We start from the raw sequence: 22,154 nt of genomic DNA, 5'->3' as shown, positions 1-22,154 counted from the left end.
AACAAAGCCAAATGGGCTGGTAACAAAGAAAAGTTTTATTTGAGAGAAGCCTCAAGGCAGAAAGGCTGCTTGGAGGAGAAAGCCCGCCGGCCCTCGGGTGGTGGCATTCCTTTTTATAGGGCTTTTTGCCAATCAGGAGATTACACGGTGTAACGTATGTGAACTTTGGCCAATAGGGGGTTACACATAGTTTATCTTGTAACTTTGGCAATGCCTGATTTGTGCATTTGAACAGGAGATGTGAGGGAGGGAGTAAATTTGTGAGGGAAAGGGAGTGGGGCAGTTATGGGCGAGAACAAAATGGCGTGAAAATGGGGAAAGGGAGAGAGCAGTAATGATGTCTGCATCCTGGTTTTGCAAAATGGAGATGGGGGTGGAGTGGGGGGGGGGGGCAGTTGGTAGGGCCCAGACCTAACAACTATTGTTTACAAGTGCTTACTATGTGCCAGAACTCTGCTAGTTACCCATGTGACTTCTACAAGAGTTTAGATAATTTTAATTTTCATAGCAGATCTCTGAGGTAGATACTATATCACTTAGGCTCAGAAAAGTTAAATAATTTGCCTAAAGCCACACAGTTGGTCGGTGGCAAAGCTAAGGGTCTAAATCTACACTGCTTCAACTCTAGATTTCACTTACCTTTCCCATATCTGGTGCTCATGCATACTGATCTTATAGTCAGTTTTTGAAACGGGATCCCCCACAGGCTGCTTTTGGCAAGAACTTAAGACATGGCTTAAAAAAAAAAATAAACAAGCACACATGGATGTGCTTGCACACACACATACATAAGCCCATGCATTGGCCAATGCCTGATGAAAAATACTTTGGAATGTGAGGCTCTAAAACAGTATCCACCACATTGAATTCTTACTGTTTTTACAGTAAAATTAAATTTAATCAATACATATTTGCTGTTACTCTGGTTGAGACTTTGCTAGGTACTGCTGGCGATATGAAGAAGCTTTCTGCCTTCAAGGAACCTATGGTTTACTGGTGAAAGAAAGACATTAAAAAGTGAATAAACATATGAAGGGGCAAGAGAGAGAGACTAAGGTTTGCTGCTGTAAAGTAAGAAAATAAATTAATTAATTAGGGCCATGATCAAATGCCAAATAAGAGGTTGTGTTTAAGGAAGCAGAGTACAGGTTGGGCTGAAGAGAAGAAGCCAGTGGTAAGATGACCAATTAGGAAGATAGAAGATTTAAAAAATTACCACACCGGGTGGGTCCAAACCTGTTTACCCTCCCGTCTGTATTTCCAGTCCCACTTATCCCATCAATCACACAACCTGGAATCCTGAGAGTCACCCAGGGCTCCTCGTTCACTCACCCCTGCCTCCAAAAATCTCCAAAGTCCTTTTATTTCTATCACATCTTTCAGAGCTGATCCCTCCTGCTCTTCTCCCGACCTTTCCCATCTCTCTCCTGCGTGGTAGGCCAGCCTGCAACCATGACCCTGCCTTGGTCTCATCTCCCTCGTCTGCACCCGACACTAACAGTCCAGCACACACTGCTGATGACCAACCTTCAAATCCTCCCATGGTTCTCCAGCGCCTGCAGTATGGCCCCACGGTCGTTTGCATGGCCTACAAACAAAGAACCTCATTGTCGCTCTGTCTCTTGTCACTCCACACCTCACGTCCTGCGTTCCAACCATCTAAGCCTGTCTAGAGTCCCCTCCAGTACCACGCATGTAGCACAGAACTTGAACAAATGAATAAGTGAGTGCATGTTTGAATGTAGAGAAGTCAGAATTGTGCAGAGGAATGAAAGGAGGGAGGGAGGGAGGGAGGAAACAAGGAAAGGCTTAGTTTGGGGTGTATAAAAGTGAGAGATTGTGGGGTTTTTTTTCCTCTTTTCAAGGTAGGCAAGACCTGGGCATGTTTCAAAGCAGAAAAGAGACAACCACTTAGAGATTAATTACTGAAAACATAGGGGATGATATTACTGCTAATAATAATAATTGTTAATAAGCCTGTCTTCACTGAAATACCTCAGTGAGGTTAGCTCCCCACAAAATGCTCCTGTGGCACCCTTTATTATTTTTTTCTTTTTTAATTTTTCTTTTTAGGACACTTCACATTTGAAATCACTTGTTCTATGTCTAATGCATATGACAAACTCCACCAGGGCATTTTGCTCATGCTGAATTCCCAGCACTTTACACAGTGCCTGGCTCAGAGTAGATGTCCAGTAAATATTAATTAACCACAAGGCGAACAGTATTTCTCAGCCCTGAGAGTGATCTGGCTTCTGCTTTTCGAAAAGAGAAAATTCATTTTGTGATTGAAACAACTGAAGCAACATGATAGCTTGATTTAAGCAACATACACTTAATGAGTTTTAATTCAAGTCTAATTTATTTGTCAACATCAGTGAATTATTCGTACCTGTTTAGATAAGGAGGAGGGATTGCCTTTCTCACTCTCCTGCTTAAAACCTCCTGGGCTCCCCATCTTCTGTAGGGTGAGGCTCTCAGTTGCTGCTCAACCTCTTCCTCCATCACTGCCCCATGGGCCCTGTACCATTACCACGACAGCCCTCTGAGCACCGTACTTGCCGATCCCACTTTCTGGAATACGCTTCCTTACTTCCTCCATCCAGTGAACTCTTATTTTCCCTTCAAAGTCAAGCTAAAGTCTTCTCTAATCCCAAATACAGAGCAATCTCTGCCCCCTGCCCCCACAGCACTCTGTCTGTGCCTCTAGAATTTTGCAAATCTTAAACAGTTCTTCGAAGTTACTTAAAGATACAAATTGTTCCTTCAGTTTCTGGAAGGTTCAAATTGTGTTTTATTCATCTCTATGTTTCCAGTGCCTGGTACCTACTGGTGTTAGGGTCAATAAATTTTTTAATGAATAAATACATTAGAAAGCCTTGGATCATCCTTATCTACCCTCCTTCCTTCACATGCCATATCCATTCGATCAGCAGGTCCAATCCAGTCTTCTTCAAAAAATAACCTGAGTCCAACCCCTTCTCACCGTCTCCATCATCACCACTCAATTCCAACCACCATCATTCCTTGCCTAGGTTACCACAGTAGCCTCCTAACTGGTTTTTGTTCCCACCTGCAGTCCATTCTGCACAGATCAGCCATGTTGGTCTTTTAAAATGCAAATTGGATTTTATCATTCTTCCGCTTGAAACCATCCATTGACTTCCATCACACTTAGAATAAAATCCAAACTCCTTACTGAAGCCCACAGGGCCCCATATGATCTCACCCTTCTCCTGTTCCTCCCAGTTCTTCTTGCCATTCCTCAAATACACCAAGTACTCTTTACACTTGTGTTTCCATCTGTCTAGAGAGTTCTCATCCCAAGGATCCACATGACTTGCTCCTCCTCTTCCTTCAAGTCTCTGCTCAAATGTCACCTCATCAGAAAGGCCCTCCCTGATGTCTCCATCTAAAACAGCTCCCCTCATCACTCGCCATCTCCTTACCATACCTTATTCTTCTTCATTATACTGATCCATATCAGAGTTTCTATTATATACGTATTTGTATGTTAATTTTCTGTCTCTTCCACTATGATAGTAAGGTCCACAAAAACAGGAATATTGCCGTGTTTGCAGGTATATATTGAGTGCATAGACCTGTATAAAACAAACAGTAGATGCTCAATAAATATTTGTTGAAAGTGTGGTATGGGGTCCCAATGTAGAGAGGAAAGCGAATGAGAATAAAAGGCTTCGTAAAATAAAGCTGAGTACAGAGAGAAGATTTTCTAAGGGTAGCCTTGTGAAGTAAGATAACAAAATTTGATGGCCCCAGACACAAGAGCTCTGCATCTCACTTGTGGGGCCTCAGTCTGGAAGTGAAATAATCTCTGCTTGAGTCTTGCCGGTGAATGACTTTCAGAGGCAGATGAAGGGGTCACGAGGAAGATCTTATTCAGGTATCTCAGAAGGCAAAATTTAGCCAGAGTCCACGAATATCCTCTGAGTAACTCATTTCCACTTCTTCGTTCTTTGGCAAGAGACAGTTATTATCAGTTTCCATCCTTTCTCTCCACGAGGTAGGCAATCTTATTGATTGTTCTCACTCTTACATCAGCTCTCTGCCATTTCAGACAGGCTGTCTTTCTGTAACGAAAAACACAATTCCAGAAAAGCCTCGATGAAAGTGCCTCCTAAAGATTAAAGTAAACTTCTTTAATTCAGACTCTGCTAACTCCTCGAACTCAGAAGTCATAATCCGTTTCATTGAACTAAGGCTTTTCTTGGTCCAGTGGTGAGCAAGGAAGAAAGGGTACTAAGCAAATCGGTATAGAAACATTTGCAAAAGCTGTAACCAATTTTAAAAAACATCTTTGCACCAGGCTCAAAAACATTTTACCAGCACTATTAATTGCTTCACATTTTAAAAATTTAGGTATAATTTACACACAGTAAAATTCACCCTTTTTAGTTTACGATTCTATGAGTTTTGAAAAACACATATAGCTAAGTAATCACTATCACAATCAAGATTTAGAACAGTTCCATACCTCACAATTCTTGCATTCTCCTTTGTGGTGAAGTCTTCCTCCACCCCTACCCCCAAGCAACCACTAATCCGTTTTCTGTCCCTTCAGTTTTCCCTATTTGAGAATGTCATATAAATGGAATCACACAGTATATAGCCTCTTGAGTCTGGCTGCTTTCACTTAGCATAATGCATTTGAGATTCACCCATGTTGTTGAGTGTATATGTAGTTCATTCTATTTCATATCTGAGTAATATTCCGTTGTACCAAAGTGTGCTTATCCATTCACCATTAATGAACACTTAGGTTGTTTCCAATTTGGGGCAATTATGAAAAAAATCCATTATAAACAGTCACATACAGGTTTTTGTGTGAACATAAGCTTTTACTTCACTTAGGTAGACACCTAGGAATGGGATTGTTGAGTTGTATGTAACTTAGTGTTTAACTTTTAAGAAACTGCCAAACTGTTTTCCAAAGTGGTGGTTCCATTTTTCATCCCCACCCGCAAGGTATGAGAGTTCCAGGTGCTCTATGTCCTTGTCAGCACTTATTATTGTCAGAATTTTTTTAAGTCATGCTAGTAGGTGTGTAGTGGTGTCTCACTGTATTTTTAATTTGCATTTTCCTACTAATGATGTTGAACATTTTTGTCCTTATTTGCCATCCATAGATCTTTGGTGGAGTACCCATTCAAATCTTTTGCCCATTTTACAAGTTGGGTTCAATTTATTAATTTAATGACAGATGTGTGTATAAATATTCAAATATATTATTTCACTTTATCTTCACAACTCTGGGAGAGAAGTAGAGCAGATGAGAAATTGATTAATGACTTGCCCAAGTTCACACCAAATGGCAAAACCAGAACTAGAAGCCAGGCCTTCAAGGAGACACTTTTTCCACCACACATTGCTGAACTACTGTTCCTAAAGACAAGGAGGGCAAATATCAATCTGGCAATTCTGTGAACTGGCAGCACAGGCTCCTGGAGACTGAACCAGCCCTTACAAAATTATGGAAAGGCAAAGTTGGTCCTTCTCTGCCCTGCTTCAATGTTTCCAAACCCTTTTTTCTGCAAAATTCCCTGTGTTTTCTCTCCCTTCTCTGGAGTCCAATTCCCAGCCACTAATACTGAAAAACAATCTATTATACAAATGTTCTCTGACTTCCTCCTCTTCCTACCATCTGAGTGGGAATTTGTTTTTATTTTGACAAGGGCTTTGACAGGCATCACTTCCTCAAGCAGTGGTTTTCAAACTATTCCATTAGAGCCTTAAGGCTCCTGAGAAATCCACCCCACATAACCAAAGCACTTCCAGTTTTATCTGCTTTACATAATGGACATTCAGTTAAGATTTTATTTGAAAAGAAGGATGCATTGCTTTCTGTATTCTTTTCCCAGGGCTGTTATAACAAAGTCCCACAAACTGGGTGGCTTAAAACAACAGAAATATTTTGTTTCACAGTTCTGGAGACTGGAAGTCCAAAATCAAGGTGTCATCAGGACCATGCTCCCTCTAAAACCTGCAGAGGGAATCCTTCCTTGCCTCTTCCAGTTTCTGATGTTTACTGGCAACCCTTGGTGTCCCAAGGCTTGAGGCATGTTTTACGTTGCTAAAGCTGAGGGAATGCAATATACCAGAAATGAGTTGGCTTTTAACAATGGGGATTTATTAGCTTACAAGCTTAGAGTTCCAAGACTGTGAGAATGTCAAAATCAAGGCATCATCAGATGATACCTGGACTCCTCTGTCACATGGCGATGCACACAGGGCGTCTGCCGGTCCTTCTCTCCCCGGGTTTCGTTGCTTCAGCTTCTAGCTTCTCCGTTTGTGGCTTTCTGTCTCTGAGCTTCTGTCTTTTCTCTCTTATAAAGAACTCCAGTAAGAGGATTAAGACCCACTGGGGGGGGGGGGTACACATCAACTGAAATAACCTAATCAAAAGGTCCCACCCACAATAGGTTTACACCCACCGTAATGGATTAGCTTTAAGAATATGATATTTTCTGGGGAACATATAGCTTCAAACCATCACAAGTCATCATAATTCCAATCTCTGCTGCCATCTTCACGTGGCCTACTTCCTTTGTGCTTCCCTGAGTATTTTCTCCCCTTTTTATAAGGATACCACGTCGTATTGGCTTGAGAACCTACCCTATACTGATATTAGCCTTACTAATTCCATCTGCAAAGACCCTATTTCCAAATAAGGTCACATTCTGATGTACATGGGCTGAGAGCTTCAAAAGATCTTTCTGAGGGACTCAATTTAACCTATAACACTTTCCAAAAACATTTGAAAACCACCTCCTCAAAGCCTATCTTTAAATATTTGAAGGTAGGAAGGCCTCCAAGCACCTTTTAAACACTTAAAATGGGGTTAGAATGAATAAACCAGCATATTTTTTACATATCCCATAATGCAGAGATCTTACTAATCACACTGATTCTCTGGTCATGCCCACATCTCCAGCCCTATCTGGATTATCAAGATTTTACCTCATAGAAAAATAGAGTGCAGTCTCCTAACCTGGGCTCTGTGACTCTCCCCTAATGGGTTATGCCAGGATATTCATTCCCTTCAAACTTGGCACCTATGGGAAGGGCTTGGTATCTTCAGCTCTTGACCATCTTCATCTCCTTACCCCAGTGCAGTGTCCAAATATTGCACTTTTCTACATGTGTCCTGCTGTGAAAAAGGTTAGAAAGCAGAAGAATAGAGTACAGGCTTGATTCAAATAGTCTTGATTCTCACTTACTAGTGGTCCTGGCAAATTGCTTAATTTATCCGGGCCTCGATTTTCTTATGTATGAAATTAGAACAATTGCACTGTAGCACTTAGAACTGATGTGAGCATTAAAAGAGAATGCATATGACACACACAGCACGGTCCCAAGTACATATGAGGTTCTCAGTAAATGGTACCTCCACTGTTAATAGCTCCAATTAGCCCTGAGATTTGCCCTTTGGCCATGAAGGTAGTTGGAGCTTGCCACAGAGTTTACCGCTGCACATTTGATTATGCTTTTAAATGAGTATAAACGTGAAACCTCAATAAGTAAATAGAGGGACAAAAATGTTAATGTTTATGATGCCTAGTTTACATCTCTCTGGTAATAAAGGTGAAACCAATACAAGTGTGAAGGTCATTAGCAATGCCTCCAGCCTGAAAATGCTTTAGAAAGAGCAGAAGCAAAGTGAAATAATTTTGTTCCAAAATTTAAAATTGCACATTGTTCTTGTTTATATTTTGTTACAGAAAGCAATCACTTTAGTGATGGTTGAACAGACCCAAAAGAATCATATGGTTTGAACACAGTCCTTAAAAGGTTTTTCTTTTGAACACCAAATGACTTCACATTAGTGTCCTTTGATCTACCCTAATCATTTTTATATTTTCTTGTAATATTCTAAATTAGGAGAAAATAGCTTGCAATACAACCACATCAGTATTCTCTAACTCCTGCTATCTGTATGTTGCAACAGGAACCAGGGATGTCTTTACAGAATTATTGTAGTCATTTGTGCAGTAAAGGCTTAGACGAGTTCCTGGCAGCAACTAAGCTTCTCCGTCAATGTTAGCTATTGCTGTTATTAGTGATACCAGTAGTAGTAATAGTATTATTATCTTCCTGACACCCAGACCCAAAAAGCAGCCACTGGCCCAAAGTCCCAGCCTGGTATCAAGGGGAGGAGAGCAGTGCATGAATCCCCCTTTGGGAGTTTGGGAGACCCCCCCAGCCCAAAGCTGGAAGCCCTGAGGCCATTGATGAGCCACAGAGCAAGAGACAGGCCCACTTTCTGCTGCCACAAGCCCTGGCTGCCTTCTACAGATGTTTTCCTTACCCTTCTGCACAGGTCAAAATTAACTCTTCTGGGATTCAAGTTACAATTTTCTCTCTTATACAAATTTTTAGGTGGAAATGAGAGCCACCTAGGAAAACCAGTAATGTAGATACTTACTATAACTAACAGTTTAATCCTAGTGGGTCAGTTCTCTAGTTACCATCACTTGGGTTATATTCCTTAAAATAAACAAGTTATTGAAACACAGTTTCTGTAGATGAGGTTTTTTATCTCTGGCATATGAAGTGAGAGGAATTCATTTTATTTTTCAATATTGCTGGGCTCTTATATGATCATTTAAGAAACTGTCCATCTTTTAACTCAAAGGAAATGGTGGGTGAGTGTACAGTGTGTGTAATCTATGTGTGTATATAATAATAAAATGTAGAGATGTTTTAATTAGTCTATTTTCTAGGAGAAATCCAAACGGGTTAGAACTGACAATAGGAAGGGTAAGTAACTTGATCCTAACTTAGGAGAGGGACCTGCTTTTCCCTCAATGGAGTGTAAGATATTTAGAATCAGTTTTACCTGTGAATTCATCTGAACACTCACTGGCATGTCAATTAATGACTCGGCAGGGATGACGCTCCTTTAAGCAGAGCCATTACATCTTTACAGCTGATAACATTAACAAAGGAAAGAACATGTGTAAATGTTGAGGGGAGCCTGACTGCGTGTCCTCAGAGCCAAGTTCTCTCTGTCTCCATCCCAGGAGGCTGCTGATGAAGCTCAAAACTCTTCCCAGTGTACTTTCTGTCACCGGCTTCCTCCTTCTGCACTCTTCCCACCACTCAGTTATTTCCTCTACCACTTCAAATACACGTTGCCATTTCACCACCACCCTCCTTCTCAAAACCAATAGAAGTCACAGACACAAACCTGGTTTTGACAGATTATACTTCAAATGAAAATCTTTTGCCCTGAAGTGCTTCCTTGAGTAGCAATGGAGTTCCTCCATTTCTATTTGTGGAATACATTTATTCATTCATCAAAGATTCACTGAGCACTAATTTTGTGTCGGGCACTATCTACTTATTAAGTATACTGTGATAAGCAAAACCAACATAGTCATTGCCCTCATGAAGCTTACAAGTTAATAGTTGAGGCTGCTGTTAATCAAATAAGCAGGTAATTATATAATTACAAGTTATAACTGCGATAAGGAAAAAAAAACAGATGAGAGGTTGAGGAGGCTGGGGAGTATCTACTATGGATTGGGGTTCTCTGAGTGACATTTACGAGTTCTAAGGAATGAAAAAGAACCCACCACGTGAAGAGTTGAGGAAAGAGACTTTCTGGCAAAGAAGTCAATAATGATGTCCCAAAATAGGAGAATGAGCTTGTTGTGTTTGAGGAACTGAGTAAGAATAGAAAATGGGAATGAAGGGAGATGAAGCTGGGGAGGCTAGTAGAGGCCAGATCACATGGGCTTTTGTAAACCATATTAATAATTTTGAATTTTAACCTAAGAGCCCTGGGACTCCACTGAAAGTTTTAAGTAGGAGAATGGCATGATCTAATTTATGTCTCAGAGAGATTGCTGCGGAAGCTCTATGGAGAACAACTGGAAGTGGGCAAAAATAGAAGTAAAGAGAAGACTGGGATATTGTAGTGGTCCATGTGAGGAAACAACAGCTTGGAAGACCCACCCCTTGGGTAGGGTAACTAGGTTTGTTGTCCTGGACTCTGAGCTCAGGGGAGAGGGTATGGTTCACAGTATAATACATTTCTGTTTTCTGAACGGCACTGAAATTCATTTTTGAAATTTCTGTTTTCAACGGCATCCCAAGGGTTACTGAAAGATAAAGTGTGGGCTTCTAGTAAGTGTGATTATCTTGGGCAGCGCACACTGGTCACATCCTTCCAGGGACTGCCCTGTATCTTGAACTAGGGTGGTGAAAGTGAAGGTGAAGATAAGTTGACAGAGTCCAAGTTTATTTGAAGACCAATAAGACCTGCAAGTGGATTGGATTTATGAGAGGAGGGAGTCAACGAGTACTCCCAGTGATAGCTGCGCCATTCACCAAGATGGGGAAGTAAGAAGGAGGGCAGAATAGACTTGGGGTGAAAAGGCTTCCATTTTAAATTGTTAAATTAAAGATGCCCATGAACTATCCAAGAAGAGATGTCAAGTAGGCAGATGGATCTGTCAGCCTAGAGCTCAGCAGAGATGTCTAGGCCAAAGTATTCAGTTGGGAGTATCATTGTATAAAAGCAGCATGAATAGATGAGAACACCTAGGAGAGACTATGGGAAAGAAGGTGACCTAAAACCAAGCCCTAAGGAATGGCACATTTAGAGGTCAGGTAAAAGAAGAGGAACTGCAAGAGAGGTTGGATAAAGAGCAGGAGAATGTGGTGTTACAGAAACAAAGAGTGCAGTGTCTTTCTAGGAGGGAGTAATCAGCTGTGTGGAATGCAGTAAGATAAAGTACTGAGATGAATACAGAGAAGTGTCCTCTGGATTTGACAATCAAAAGATAATTGATGACCTGAACAAGAACTATTTCACTGGGGTGGGGATGGGGGAAGACAGGCAGAGGAAGCCAGTTTGGAATGAAGGGGTTTTTTCTTCCTAGTTTCAACCACTGGGCTTGTGGGTATTGTTTTAACACAAGAGCTGCAGAAATCCCAGCAGTCCCGCAGGGCTGATTTCATCTTTCTGGGATGGTTCTCTGTTATTTCTCTTTCTAGTTAGAATATCACAGACCAGAAGGATGCAACAGAGAACATCTTTCTCAGCACTCACCTTGTAAATGAACATCATCACACACTTCAGCCAGTGCCAGGCTCAAAAAAAAAAAAAAGTCTAAAGGAACCAGAATTGAATGTGGTTAATTCTTCTGGTTATTGTGGGTCAAGAATTCTTAAGTTTGAAGTGTTCCAGAAGGGTTCTTCCTGTCCTTCACAATTTGTGTCACCTCAGTGAGGCAGGTGATAGGGCAAGGGAAGGGGGCTGCCTGGTAAAGAGGCACTTGGGGCTTTATGGGGCTTTGCAAGCTCCTGCCAGGTACAGACATCACATATCTGGTATTGACATGAATAGTTCCTGTCCATAAAAATAAACATATTAAGCCACACATATAAATGTGCATCTTTTTATCATTTATTTTATGATCTGGTTAATTTTAATTTCTGATTAATATTCTTTGTTGGCAGTGGCTTGGAACATTTTAGCTTTTAGTTTCTTCCACCTTTAAGTATCTAACGATCTATAAACAGTCTTGAGAAATCTTCTTATAGTAAGAGAAATCCTTTTGTATTTGTGAGCATTTTCACCTTCTAGTTCATCATTACAAGTAAAATGTTCAGGAACAAAAGCAAAGTATTCTGTTCAGTGATGGGATCCAATTCCTGTTGATAAACGGTGGCCGCTGAGAACTTCCATTTCACGTGCTTTGATCCTCTTTGCAAGGCAACACCTTAGGACAGTTTTCTTAGTAAAAAGAGTAATGAAAGAAAATTTTACTCATAGCTGGCCCATTTTGTAATCTTGGTCAAGTTACTTAACCTCTCTCTGCTTCAATCCCTCCTTCAGGAAATGGTGTGAATAATATTAACCTTCTCCCTATCTCTGAAATAATTTGAGACAAACTAATTGACTCTACCCAATGGGATGTAACAGTGGGGAAAAGGAGCTATTAAAATGTGAGATATCATTATCATGGTCCAAGTCAGATATTGCCATTGCCCCTCCCTAATCTAAGGTAGACCTTTTGAAGACTACTTTTAACTCTTTCCAGCAATATCTTCCTGTATTGGTGGAGTTGCCACAGTCTCTCATTTGTTAGTTTGATTTTAAAACTCTAACCCAGCCAAAAGTAGAATATATTCCAAGTTTTATTGAATACATTTGCATTTGAGGATTTTAGAACCAAGGTAACCAAGGATACCTGAGGTATAGCAAAGTCACAGCTGGGAATCATAGCTTGTGTGAACGATTGACTTACAGCACTTATTCAAAACCTTACCTGCAAATGTGCTAGTTAAGATGGCTTCCAGAGGAGCCTAGCCCATAAATGGGCAGCTCCTGGGGCTTGGAAGAAAATTCTGACAACTGTGTGCAAATAATCATCAAAATCCTCCCACTGCAAGGTGCTTTTCCCTTAGAAAGTGCATATCTCACCTCTATTAGGTAGACGTTTTATCCCCATCTCATAAAGGAAGAAACTGAGGCTCAGAGAGATTGAGCGCTTGGTCCAAGATCACATTACTGGTAATGCCAAAGGCAGGATTACATTCCAGCTCTTCTGGTGCTTTTCTAGAACTTTTCATTCACTATGTGTAATGGACATCATCAGACTATAGGAAGAAGGAAGATAACACTGTGTCCTAAATATTCCATCTAAATTTTAGATCAAAGGATACTTTTTTATAACTATAATTTTTATAACTATAATTTGATATTCAAAAGGTGGCCAGAATTATTGGAACTATCAACCCCATTGCCCTCTGCCTCTGTTTAACTCTTTACAAATCAGTATCAAAGGCACCAAAAGAATCCTCAACTTTAAAACAAAGTAGACCCTCGGCATTCACGGACCGATGCCCTGACACCTAATGTTACAGAAGCAGGGACTTGAGTAACACTGAGGCTGGTGTGTGTGATAGAATCTCTTAGCTAGTGAGGGAGCCTTACCTTCCACCCAGCATTCAAATATCCTGGCTTCTTTGTTCCCCTCTCATGACCACATACCAATTCTATGGAGAAAAATTACACCCTAGAATGGTATTCCAAATTTTGGAGAGTCCCAAAAATCTTGGCACATATTCCTCAAGGGTCCACTGTATTGGATTTCCCTATTTTAATTTTGCCTTAGCAACCAGAAAGTCAAGGGCAATTTTAGCGCTCAGGAGTAACTAACTCATCTTAGATTCCTAAAACATCTGTCCTCCTTCTACTTGGCTTCTGATCAGTGGTTACTTTAAAAAAAATAATTTCTCATTTTTATCATTCTGTTTTACATGTGTTTTGATGTGGCAAATTGTCTCAAATCATTTTTGGAAGTAGAAAGAGTTTAAATGCTAAATAAATGTTGAAACTATGCTTCGTAGAAAGAATAATTTATCTTAGTCCTGGGGCCTTCTATAATGTTAGAACTACCAAAAAGAATTAATGTGGGTGATCTCTAGAAGACAACCTTAGTTTTTAGATGAATTTCTCCAAATTCTGAAATTATCTGGCCATAGCTAAGTATGCTTTGAGTGACACCTAATGGTTCAGAAAGTCACTCTCCCAACTTATCCCCTGCCAGACCAGCATTTCTTGAAACTTAGCCCTGGGACCGTCTTCACAATCCCCTGTATGCAGAGAAATCCCGGAGCCCTATCCTATGGGAATCTCTGGGACTGGTCTTGGGGAAACCTGTGTTTTCACAGTCACCCCAGGTGATTCGATGCATATTTGAGTTTGAGAACCACTGATTCAAGTGCTGCCAAGTCAGTTGTCCGTAATAGACGGTCAGACCTAAGGGCACCTCCGTAAGTGAAAAGGGGCTAAGGCTATGGGATTAGGCGCGGGCTTTGCTGTCAGTCCGGGGGTTGGGTTAGGGCTGGGGAGAAGTGCAGAATCCCCAGGGCACGGCCGGCTGCCCTCTTGGCAGTGAGGGTGGGGATGGCGGTGTCTTGCGAAGCTTGAAAGCAGCAGTCGCTCCCTGGCTGCCTGCGGCGTAGAAAGAGGTCGCGGGGGTGTGGAAACCCTGGGCGGCGCCGTTGCTAACGCCTGTGCTTCGTGTCCCACAGACGAACCCAGCTCCTGGAGTTCTCCCGCTGCCGCCTCCCCAGGTCTGCCGGAAATAGGCGTCTCCCTCGAAGACGTCCTCTCTCCATTCTCTCCATCACATCCAGCCCCACCCTCCGACCCTTCCCACCAGATAAGCCCAGACCCAACTTGGGATATCAAAAGGGAACACGACGTTAGGAAACCAAAGGAGCTTTCAGCCGGCGGCCAGAAGAAGCAGCGCCTCGGAGAGCAGGGGGAGCGCTCGGCGAGCCCGCAGAGGGTCGCGCGGCCTAGGCTTGAGGAAGCGCCCGGCGGCCAGGGGCGGTCCGAGGCCGGCAGGCCCGCCTCGGAGGCTGGGGCGCCCGGGACCGCGGCGGCGGGCGCAGCGCGGGCCGGCGGGCAGGAGGGTCCCCGTGCCACAGCGGGCCCAGAGCTTGGCCGGCGCGACCGCCCGGGGACTGCGTTCTCGAGCCGAGGCGGCGGCGGCGGCGGCGCGCGGGACGCCGAGGCCAGGGCGGGCGCGCGCGCGGGCCCCCGGCAAGGCCCGCGGCCGCCAGGGGGCGCCCCCGCACGCAAGTCCGCCGTGGCGCCCGGGCCCTGGAAGGTACCCGGCTCCGACAAGCTGCCGGGAGTCCTCAAACCTGGCGCCTCGGCAGCCAGCAGATGAGCTGCGACCGCGGCCCGCCCCCCCATGTCGACACAGGGCGTTCTTCTTAGATTCCGTCTCACGGCGTTTTAATTTATTTTCACTGTCACACGCATAGATCCACGAGGCACCGAGGCCTGGGTGCATCGACGTGAATTTCCACTTGTCCAATGAGCATGGGCGGTACAGCGTCTACGCGCGGACCTTAACTGACCCTAAAGCCCCCGGTTCCACTTTGGGGACTTTGGCAGCTATGGAAGAACCAAAATAACATGAAGAATATCACAGAGAGACAGTGCAGTGTAGCTTTAGTAAAAAAGGAAAAAAAAAAAAAAATGTCCCCCCCGCTGCATGAAGGATTTGGGTGCCATCCACCTTTTATCAAGAAACTGGACAAGTTAAGAGCAATCACAAACTGGAATATCGCCTTAAAAATCAAACTGCACGGAGCAAGCTGAAACTGAGACAAGATTATATCTTTTAATTGATCTAAAGCATTGTAAATAAATTGTTCTTGACATATCTAGACAGGGGTTAAAGGGTTTCTTTGAAACATTCAGAGTTGTTGGCCCATGATCTGTTTCCATGCTTCACCCTTGGCATCCATCACCCGTATTAGCAGCACCGTTCCTTGTGTACTGCAGAATGATTTAGAAATCTAGTGAATTCGTTGATGTGATGCCATTTTTACTGCCATTTCTGTGATCAAATCATATTTCTGTACATTTTGAGTGAGGAGTAGAGAAAAAAGGTTTAAAAATGTATCCTAGGGAACAGTTTGCCATAAGTCAAATTTTGCAGTTTATCACATAGAACTTAATTGGTTTTCATCTATAATACGAATTTTACAATTGAAGGACCATAGTTTGTTTAATCAGGATTGGCAATGCTGCAGTTCTTTATGAAAAGGCTTTCTTGTCCAAGTTAGCAGAGATATATAGCTTCTTTGTCAGCAATGTTATATTTCACTTATTCTTTTTTAAACCTTCCTTCCGTTGCTTCATATTAACTTTGACAGCAAAGGCAAAGTATTCCTCCCATGTTTCTCAGATTATAATCACTGCCTAATATTAAAAAATCATTATGACCAATCTTTTTTTTTTCGTTAAAGAACATGAGTCTTTTTAGCATTCCCTTCTGTTTATCTTTTTGCCTTATTCTTTCTGCTTTTGTGTCCATTTGGCTTGCTTTTGTCTGGTATTCCTGGTCAGTGTTTTATTTTTTTTCACAACCTCTAGATGTTTCTGTTTATCTTTATGGCTCTATGGTCAACACCCTCTACTCCCCAACCCCAGTAAAATTCCAAGGCTTATCTTTCTTCCCTACTGTTTTAGTGTTTTAGTAGCTTTTTTTTTTTTTAATGTTACCTTCAATTAATTATCCATTTGGTACTTATTTGTAGCTACACGTGTTAAAAAGCAAAATGTTTCTGAGGGTAATTTCTCTTTATAATATGCCCTGAATGAATAAGGCTTCATTTTCAGTATGTCAGTAACATCCTTCCTATATTCTGCCCCTTAAAGAAGTTCAAATGCAAATATGCCTCACCTCCCTGCACTTGCAGTCAAATAAGTAAAACTGAGAGATCGGGTTCATCAAGCAAGGTCACACATAACAGCCTCCCTTGCCTGACTCTTTCCCTCTCTCTGTAATTGCAGTATCCTGAGCTAGTGCAGTTTAATTTCCATCACAGATAGGGGTAGTTTCATTGTTTGACAAGAGGAGATTATATTTGAAAGCCTCAAGTGAAGGATCTTGCAGCTTGTAAAACCAATTTCTAAAAATGAAACCCATACATCATAAACAAAAGCACAAACAGTTTATAATACTTTTGGTTTAATCTCAATTAGTCATTCTCCCCTGGACTAGAAATCCAGTATCGTTTGCCATTAATTTATTGAATCTGGTTTTGGACAATGCTTCTGTAGTGTAGCTGCACGTCCTGGTACTGTATCTTCTGACCTTTATTTTCCATGTGTTACAAAAGGCAAAAAATGAGATTACCCTTGCATAAACTCTAATTTGCACAGTTCACAGCTACGACTTGTGCAGTAATTGCTTTATGCGGCTGTAATCCATAACCTGTGAAGACAGCACATCATCTAAACCCATTCCAAATAATATTTCTGTGTAGTGTTAGCTGTGAATTTACCTTGTACAGCTGTATCTCTATAAATATAATTCCATGTATTAATAGTCACAGAAAGACTGTAAGTGAGCAACTATTTTTATGAAACGCACCACTATGGATAAATTAACTTTTACAGAAATCTTGTTTACTGTATGATATTCTAAAACACTGTCAAATAAAATATATATCCAAAAGTATTTTCTTTTTCCAACTATATAGGCTGTGTGTTAATTTGAAGTTCATAATTACTAGAGGTTAACTTAATTTTTTAAAACTGCAGCTTTCCTTGATTTTAAAGGTATACATTTAATGCCTCAAACAAGACTTCTTTGAAACATGAATCAAAGTGCAGTAGTATTACATGTAAAAAAATGTTGATTTTTTTGGCCAAAGTAAGAGAGTTTTCTCATAAACAATCTAGTTGGTACTTCCTGTCAGCTTAATACATCATTAATGAATTAGCAGTACGTATCTATTGCTTGCTTTGTTGGTTGATACTGCACCTTATTTCAAAAAGGGTGATGACAATTCTGCTGTCAAGGATTTACAATCCAAAGAAACATTTCCCAGCCACAGTCCTGTCAAGGATCTTCCCACTGATATCAGCAGGAGGCCTAAAATTCCCAAATGTTCAATCTTTTACTGTGGTAAGTTTTTTAAAAATTCAATACAGCATGTAGCACTTTTAGAAAAGGGAAGAAAGTGGCATGAAGAATAAAATCAAACATAAAAGTTAAGATATTTGTAATAGATATTTGTAATGTTTTATAAAATAATCAGAGAATGGCCCAGTGCAAGCTGTAAAAGCAGACCCATAAAACAATGTAGCTAACAAATGCCAATAATAAACAACTAATTATCATTTTCAAAGAAGAAAAATAAAGTTATCAGGACAACAGAAGGGTTGGAAATTTAGATTAGGGGTAGGGCCAGGGATGAGGTACAGCAAGTAAACCTCCTGGCTTGCCTCACCCTAGTCTAGGCCTGGAGAAGGGCCTTACCACAAAGACAGATGTCTCCAAGTTCAGGTAGGAAAATAGAAGAAAGTGAAGGGAGCCAGCTGGGGACCAGGAATGATGGACAAGCACATCCCTCCTCTAAAGCTGATGTTTTTTGTCCACTGTGGACAGGTCTCCCAGTTTAAAGAAACATCAAGCATGAAAAAAAAAAAAAAAGCAAAAAATTAGCATACAAACCACAGCCCACCAATTTGCAGCCACTGTCTCAGAACCATGGTCAGGCTTTCAGCAGAAAATCCCTTACTTTCAGCAGGGACTGATTCACCTTCCAAGGAGGGGGGGGTACAGACCCCAGAGATCCCAAAATGGGTGGCTATTGAGATATATTTATATGTCCTTGGAATAGCTTCAAATGATTATTCTAAGTATGAGGCACTCTGCCAGAAACATGACTCCCGACTGTTCCTACAGTACAGGTGAATTTGCCATTGAGCTAAAGAAACTAAAACTTGCTTGAGTCCTGTGCCAGTTTGGATATATTATGTCTCTCCAAAAGCCATATTCTTTAATGCAGTCTTGTGTAGGCAGACATATTAGTGTTGATTAGGTTGAAGACTTTTGATTGTTTCCATGGAGATGTGACTCAATCAACTGGGTGAAACATTAGATTAAATTATTCCCTTGGAGATATGGACCTCTTCCCATTCAGGGTGGGTCTTGATTTAATCGCTGGGGTCCTATAAAAGAGCTCACAAACAGAAGGGGCTCAGAGCAGCCAAGAGGGACCTTTTAGAGAGATGCTAAGAGCTGCCACTGATGCTGATGCTTGGAGACATTTGGAGATGTGGACAGAAGGATGTTTGGAGATGCTAAGCTAAGAGAATAAGCCAGAGCTTGCCCCGGAGAAGCTAAGAGCAGACTCCCAGACATTTAGAGAGAAATGCCCTGGGAGAACAAGCAAGGATGCACAGAGACTGAGAGAGAAGCTAAGAGAGACAGAAGGTCAGAGACATTTTGGAGAAAACCATTTTGAAACACAACCTGGGAACAAAGGACCAGCAGACGCTAGCCACGTGCCTTCCTAGCTGACAGAGGTGTTCCAGACACCATCGGCCGTTCTTCAGGGAAGAACACTTAGTTTGGACACTTTTATGGACTTCGGACTGTAACTTTGTAACCAAATAAACCCCCTTTATAAAAGCCAACGTATTTCTGGTATTTTGCATTACAGCAGCATTAGCAAACCAGAACAAGCCCTGAAGCTAATTTGAAACTTTATATTCTCTTTGTTAGTGAGTTTCCCCCAAATTGTGTAGGCTTAGGAACCCCCAAAGCTAGATCTGCCCCTGCCCTCTTGATACTGCTGTTTTTCAAACTCACAGTAAAATCAAATGACCTCCATAAAGGCTTAAATCTGTCCCACCACCCCTGGGGAGGTTAACTGGCAGCCACAAAGGAGAGCCTTGTTTATTTTTGAGAGAGTTGTAAGAGTTTACTGGAATCTTTTCTTCTGATGAAACTGCTTCTTAGAGATTAATTTCACCTGTAAGAGGCTGGGACTCTCTGAAACCTCACTCATAGTTTATAGAACAAAATGGCCCTTGACCCTCTTAAGTGGAAGGTAAATTGGTCTCCTACTTCCTAAAGCCAAAGCCATAACAAGAGTTGTCAATGTGAAAGGAACTGAAGCCTCCTGGGTAATCTCAACCCAGCCAGGTGCCTTTACAAGGAGGAACAGAACATAGCCTCTGTTCTCAAGATACCTACAAAATGTCAGAAGACCAAGACACAAGACAATAAAGTAGGTGCTACAGTAAGGACAGAGGATTATGTGAGATGGAGCATTGCTTGGAGACAGTTAGAAGTTGTCCTGGGTACCATTTCAGTTGGGTTTTGAAGGATGTGTAGGATTTCAAGAGGCAGAGCAGGTGTAAGGGGGAGAACAGCATGGACAAAGTTGGAGTTCGGAAACTTGGAAGTGTGTTAGGGGAATGGTTAATCATTTATTTCAACCAAAAGAGTATGAAAGGAGACAGATAGGGGAGATTAAACGGAGAGGTAGGTTAATACAAGTTTAAAATGCCCTTAGTGAGCAGTGGAAAGTCATTAAAAGTTCCTGAGCAGAGAAAAGACAAAATTAGCACTTGGCTCTGAAAGGTAGCCCTGGCAGTCTTGTTGACGGAGGAGTGGAGGTGGGGAAAGTTCTGGCAGGCAGTTTGTCCTGGAACGGAGGGGAGAGATGCAAGAGCTCTTGAAGGAGAATAAGCAGACAACAGACACTGGATGTCAGGAGTCAGGGACGGTTGCAGGCTTCAATACTGCGTGAAAAGGAGAAAATGGGAGGAGGACCAGATCTACAAGGGACGTCACTAGTGTAAGGGGCTCTCGGGCCACCAAGATGGAAGTTATCATCCAGTCAATAATGACAGATTGAGGGTGGATACATTCCAAAGAATGAAGTTCAGGGGAGACACTGAGTCCAGGATAAATATTTAGGAATCAACCTCCTAAAGCCATACTGGGACCCACCCCCAGAGATCCTAACAATAATTGACTGGGGTATGGCCCAGGCATTGGGATTTTTTTTAAGTTCTTCAAAGAGCCTTAAAGGTTGAGCAGTCAAAGTTGAGAACACTTTCCTGGGGATAAAAGTTGATATGATCTCCAAGAAAGACAGTTAGCAAAGAGTAGAGGGACAAGACCTACATTTTGGAAGTAGGTATAGAATGATGGGTCACGGAAAGAGTGTTTAGAGAGATAGGCTGTCAACAAACATGGAATATTCATCCGTGTCAACGCCTGTAGAGATGTCACTTAGGATTAAGAATGGATCACTTATATTGATAACTGGAGGTTCAAGAACTCTTTTAGCAGAATAGTAAGTGCAAGTCACCCAGTGAATGGGGAGTGAGGAAGAAGAGGCTGGGCTCAAAGGGAGGATTCTCAGCTCAAAGGAGGAGCAGAATTGAAGAGGTTTGTCGTCAATGGTTGGCTAGTTGGTTTTTGGCCTGTTTTCAATCCAAAGGGAAGGAGGTGGTGGAGAGGAGGAAGACTGGGGGGGGATAGGTAGGGGTGGGGTATAAGAAGCCCTGGAGGAAGGGGAGGTAGGGAAAAAATACAGAGTACACCCGAGGGAGTGAAGGTGGGGGAAGACTTGGAAGGACTCTTTTTTTCCCAAGATAGTAAGAACCAGAAGATAGAAATGTGGATGCATGGTGAGGTGAAGAGGGGATAAGGGAGCCCATATCAAATGCCTTCCATCTTTTCAGTTAATAAAAATCTGCTTGAATTTATAGAGTGTAGAGGAGACACTAGAGATATGAAAAAATAAAATGAGAAAGACTCCTTCGGAGATTCCACAGGGCATGAACAAGAGAAAAAGTAAAAAAAATAAAAAATAATGATGGAGGGCCTTTCTGAAGCTAGTAAGCGGCAGATACAGAATCCAAACTCAGGTCTATCTGAATACAAATTTGGTATTTAGTAAGAGTTCAATAAATAGTTGTTGAATAAGTGAATACAACTTCCAATACACTGTCCTGGGGGGAGAAAATGAACTTAAGCCTCCTGGTGTATCCGAGGAGTCTCTAAAGCTGAGCATGCTCTGCCCAGAACTGCCCAGGGTGTCTGTTCATGTGCCACAGGGCATGTGTATATGGTCCAGTAACACTGACACAGCTGCCTCATTCCAGCACCAAGAGCCAAAGACTTGACTGTGGGGATTACCTAAGATTAGAATGCCAGAATAGTTAGTCTATGTATATATAGCAACTGATGATTTTCACATGAGATATCATAAATACTTCCATTTGATCTCACAACTGTGTAAGATGGGAACGGAAAGAATTATTACCCTTTTAGAGATGAAGAAGCTATATATCTTTCATAATTATTTGCCCAAGGTCACACAGCTACTAAGCAGCACAGCACGCACTCAGCTTCTGAATTCCAGTCTGACGCCCTTTCCACTGTGCTACGAGATGAGAGGTGCAGACAGCACGCAATGACTAGGCCAGGAAGTGGGGCTGGGAGGGGCAATGAATTGGCAAACAGAGGTTAGGGGTGGGGGCAGGAAGTCAAGTCAAGGGAAAGGAAAAAGTCCAGCAGAGTGGGTGGGACTAGGGTAGAAATTGTAGGGACTCATTGAACCTATAGCGGAAAAGGACTTTAGAGAGAGGTACACTGGAGGTGGTGCAATTCCAAATGTGATATCCTTCCAAATTAAATTGATCAAAAGGACTCTTAGGAGTAGGGAATAAAATGTACTAGGCGTTATAAATATATCCACAGAGTGATAGCAGGCAAAGAGTGCTTTGTTACATGATTCTGGAAAGATCTGACTTCTATTTAAAGACCAGGTACCATCAG

At 41.9% G+C, this 22,154-nt stretch overlaps 1 protein-coding gene across 1 annotated transcript in view; it reads left to right on the top strand.

The window, feature by feature from the left end:
• MAGI2 (membrane associated guanylate kinase, WW and PDZ domain containing 2) overlaps positions 1 to 17,024 on the top strand; it is a 1,506,415-nt gene extending 1,489,391 nt beyond the window's left edge. The window contains 1 exon segment of the mRNA XM_037836511.1: positions 14,071 to 17,024. Within this exon segment, the coding sequence (XP_037692439.1) occupies positions 14,071 to 14,717 (647 nt within the window). The 3' untranslated portion in view covers positions 14,718 to 17,024.
• Positions 17,025 to 22,154: the final 5,130 nt, after the last annotated feature.

Source organism: Choloepus didactylus, chromosome 5, assembly GCF_015220235.1.
Source record: "Choloepus didactylus isolate mChoDid1 chromosome 5, mChoDid1.pri, whole genome shotgun sequence".
Classification (NCBI taxonomy): domain Eukaryota; kingdom Metazoa; phylum Chordata; class Mammalia; order Pilosa; family Megalonychidae; genus Choloepus; species Choloepus didactylus.
This window is presented reverse-complemented; position numbering and strand designations above follow the sequence as displayed.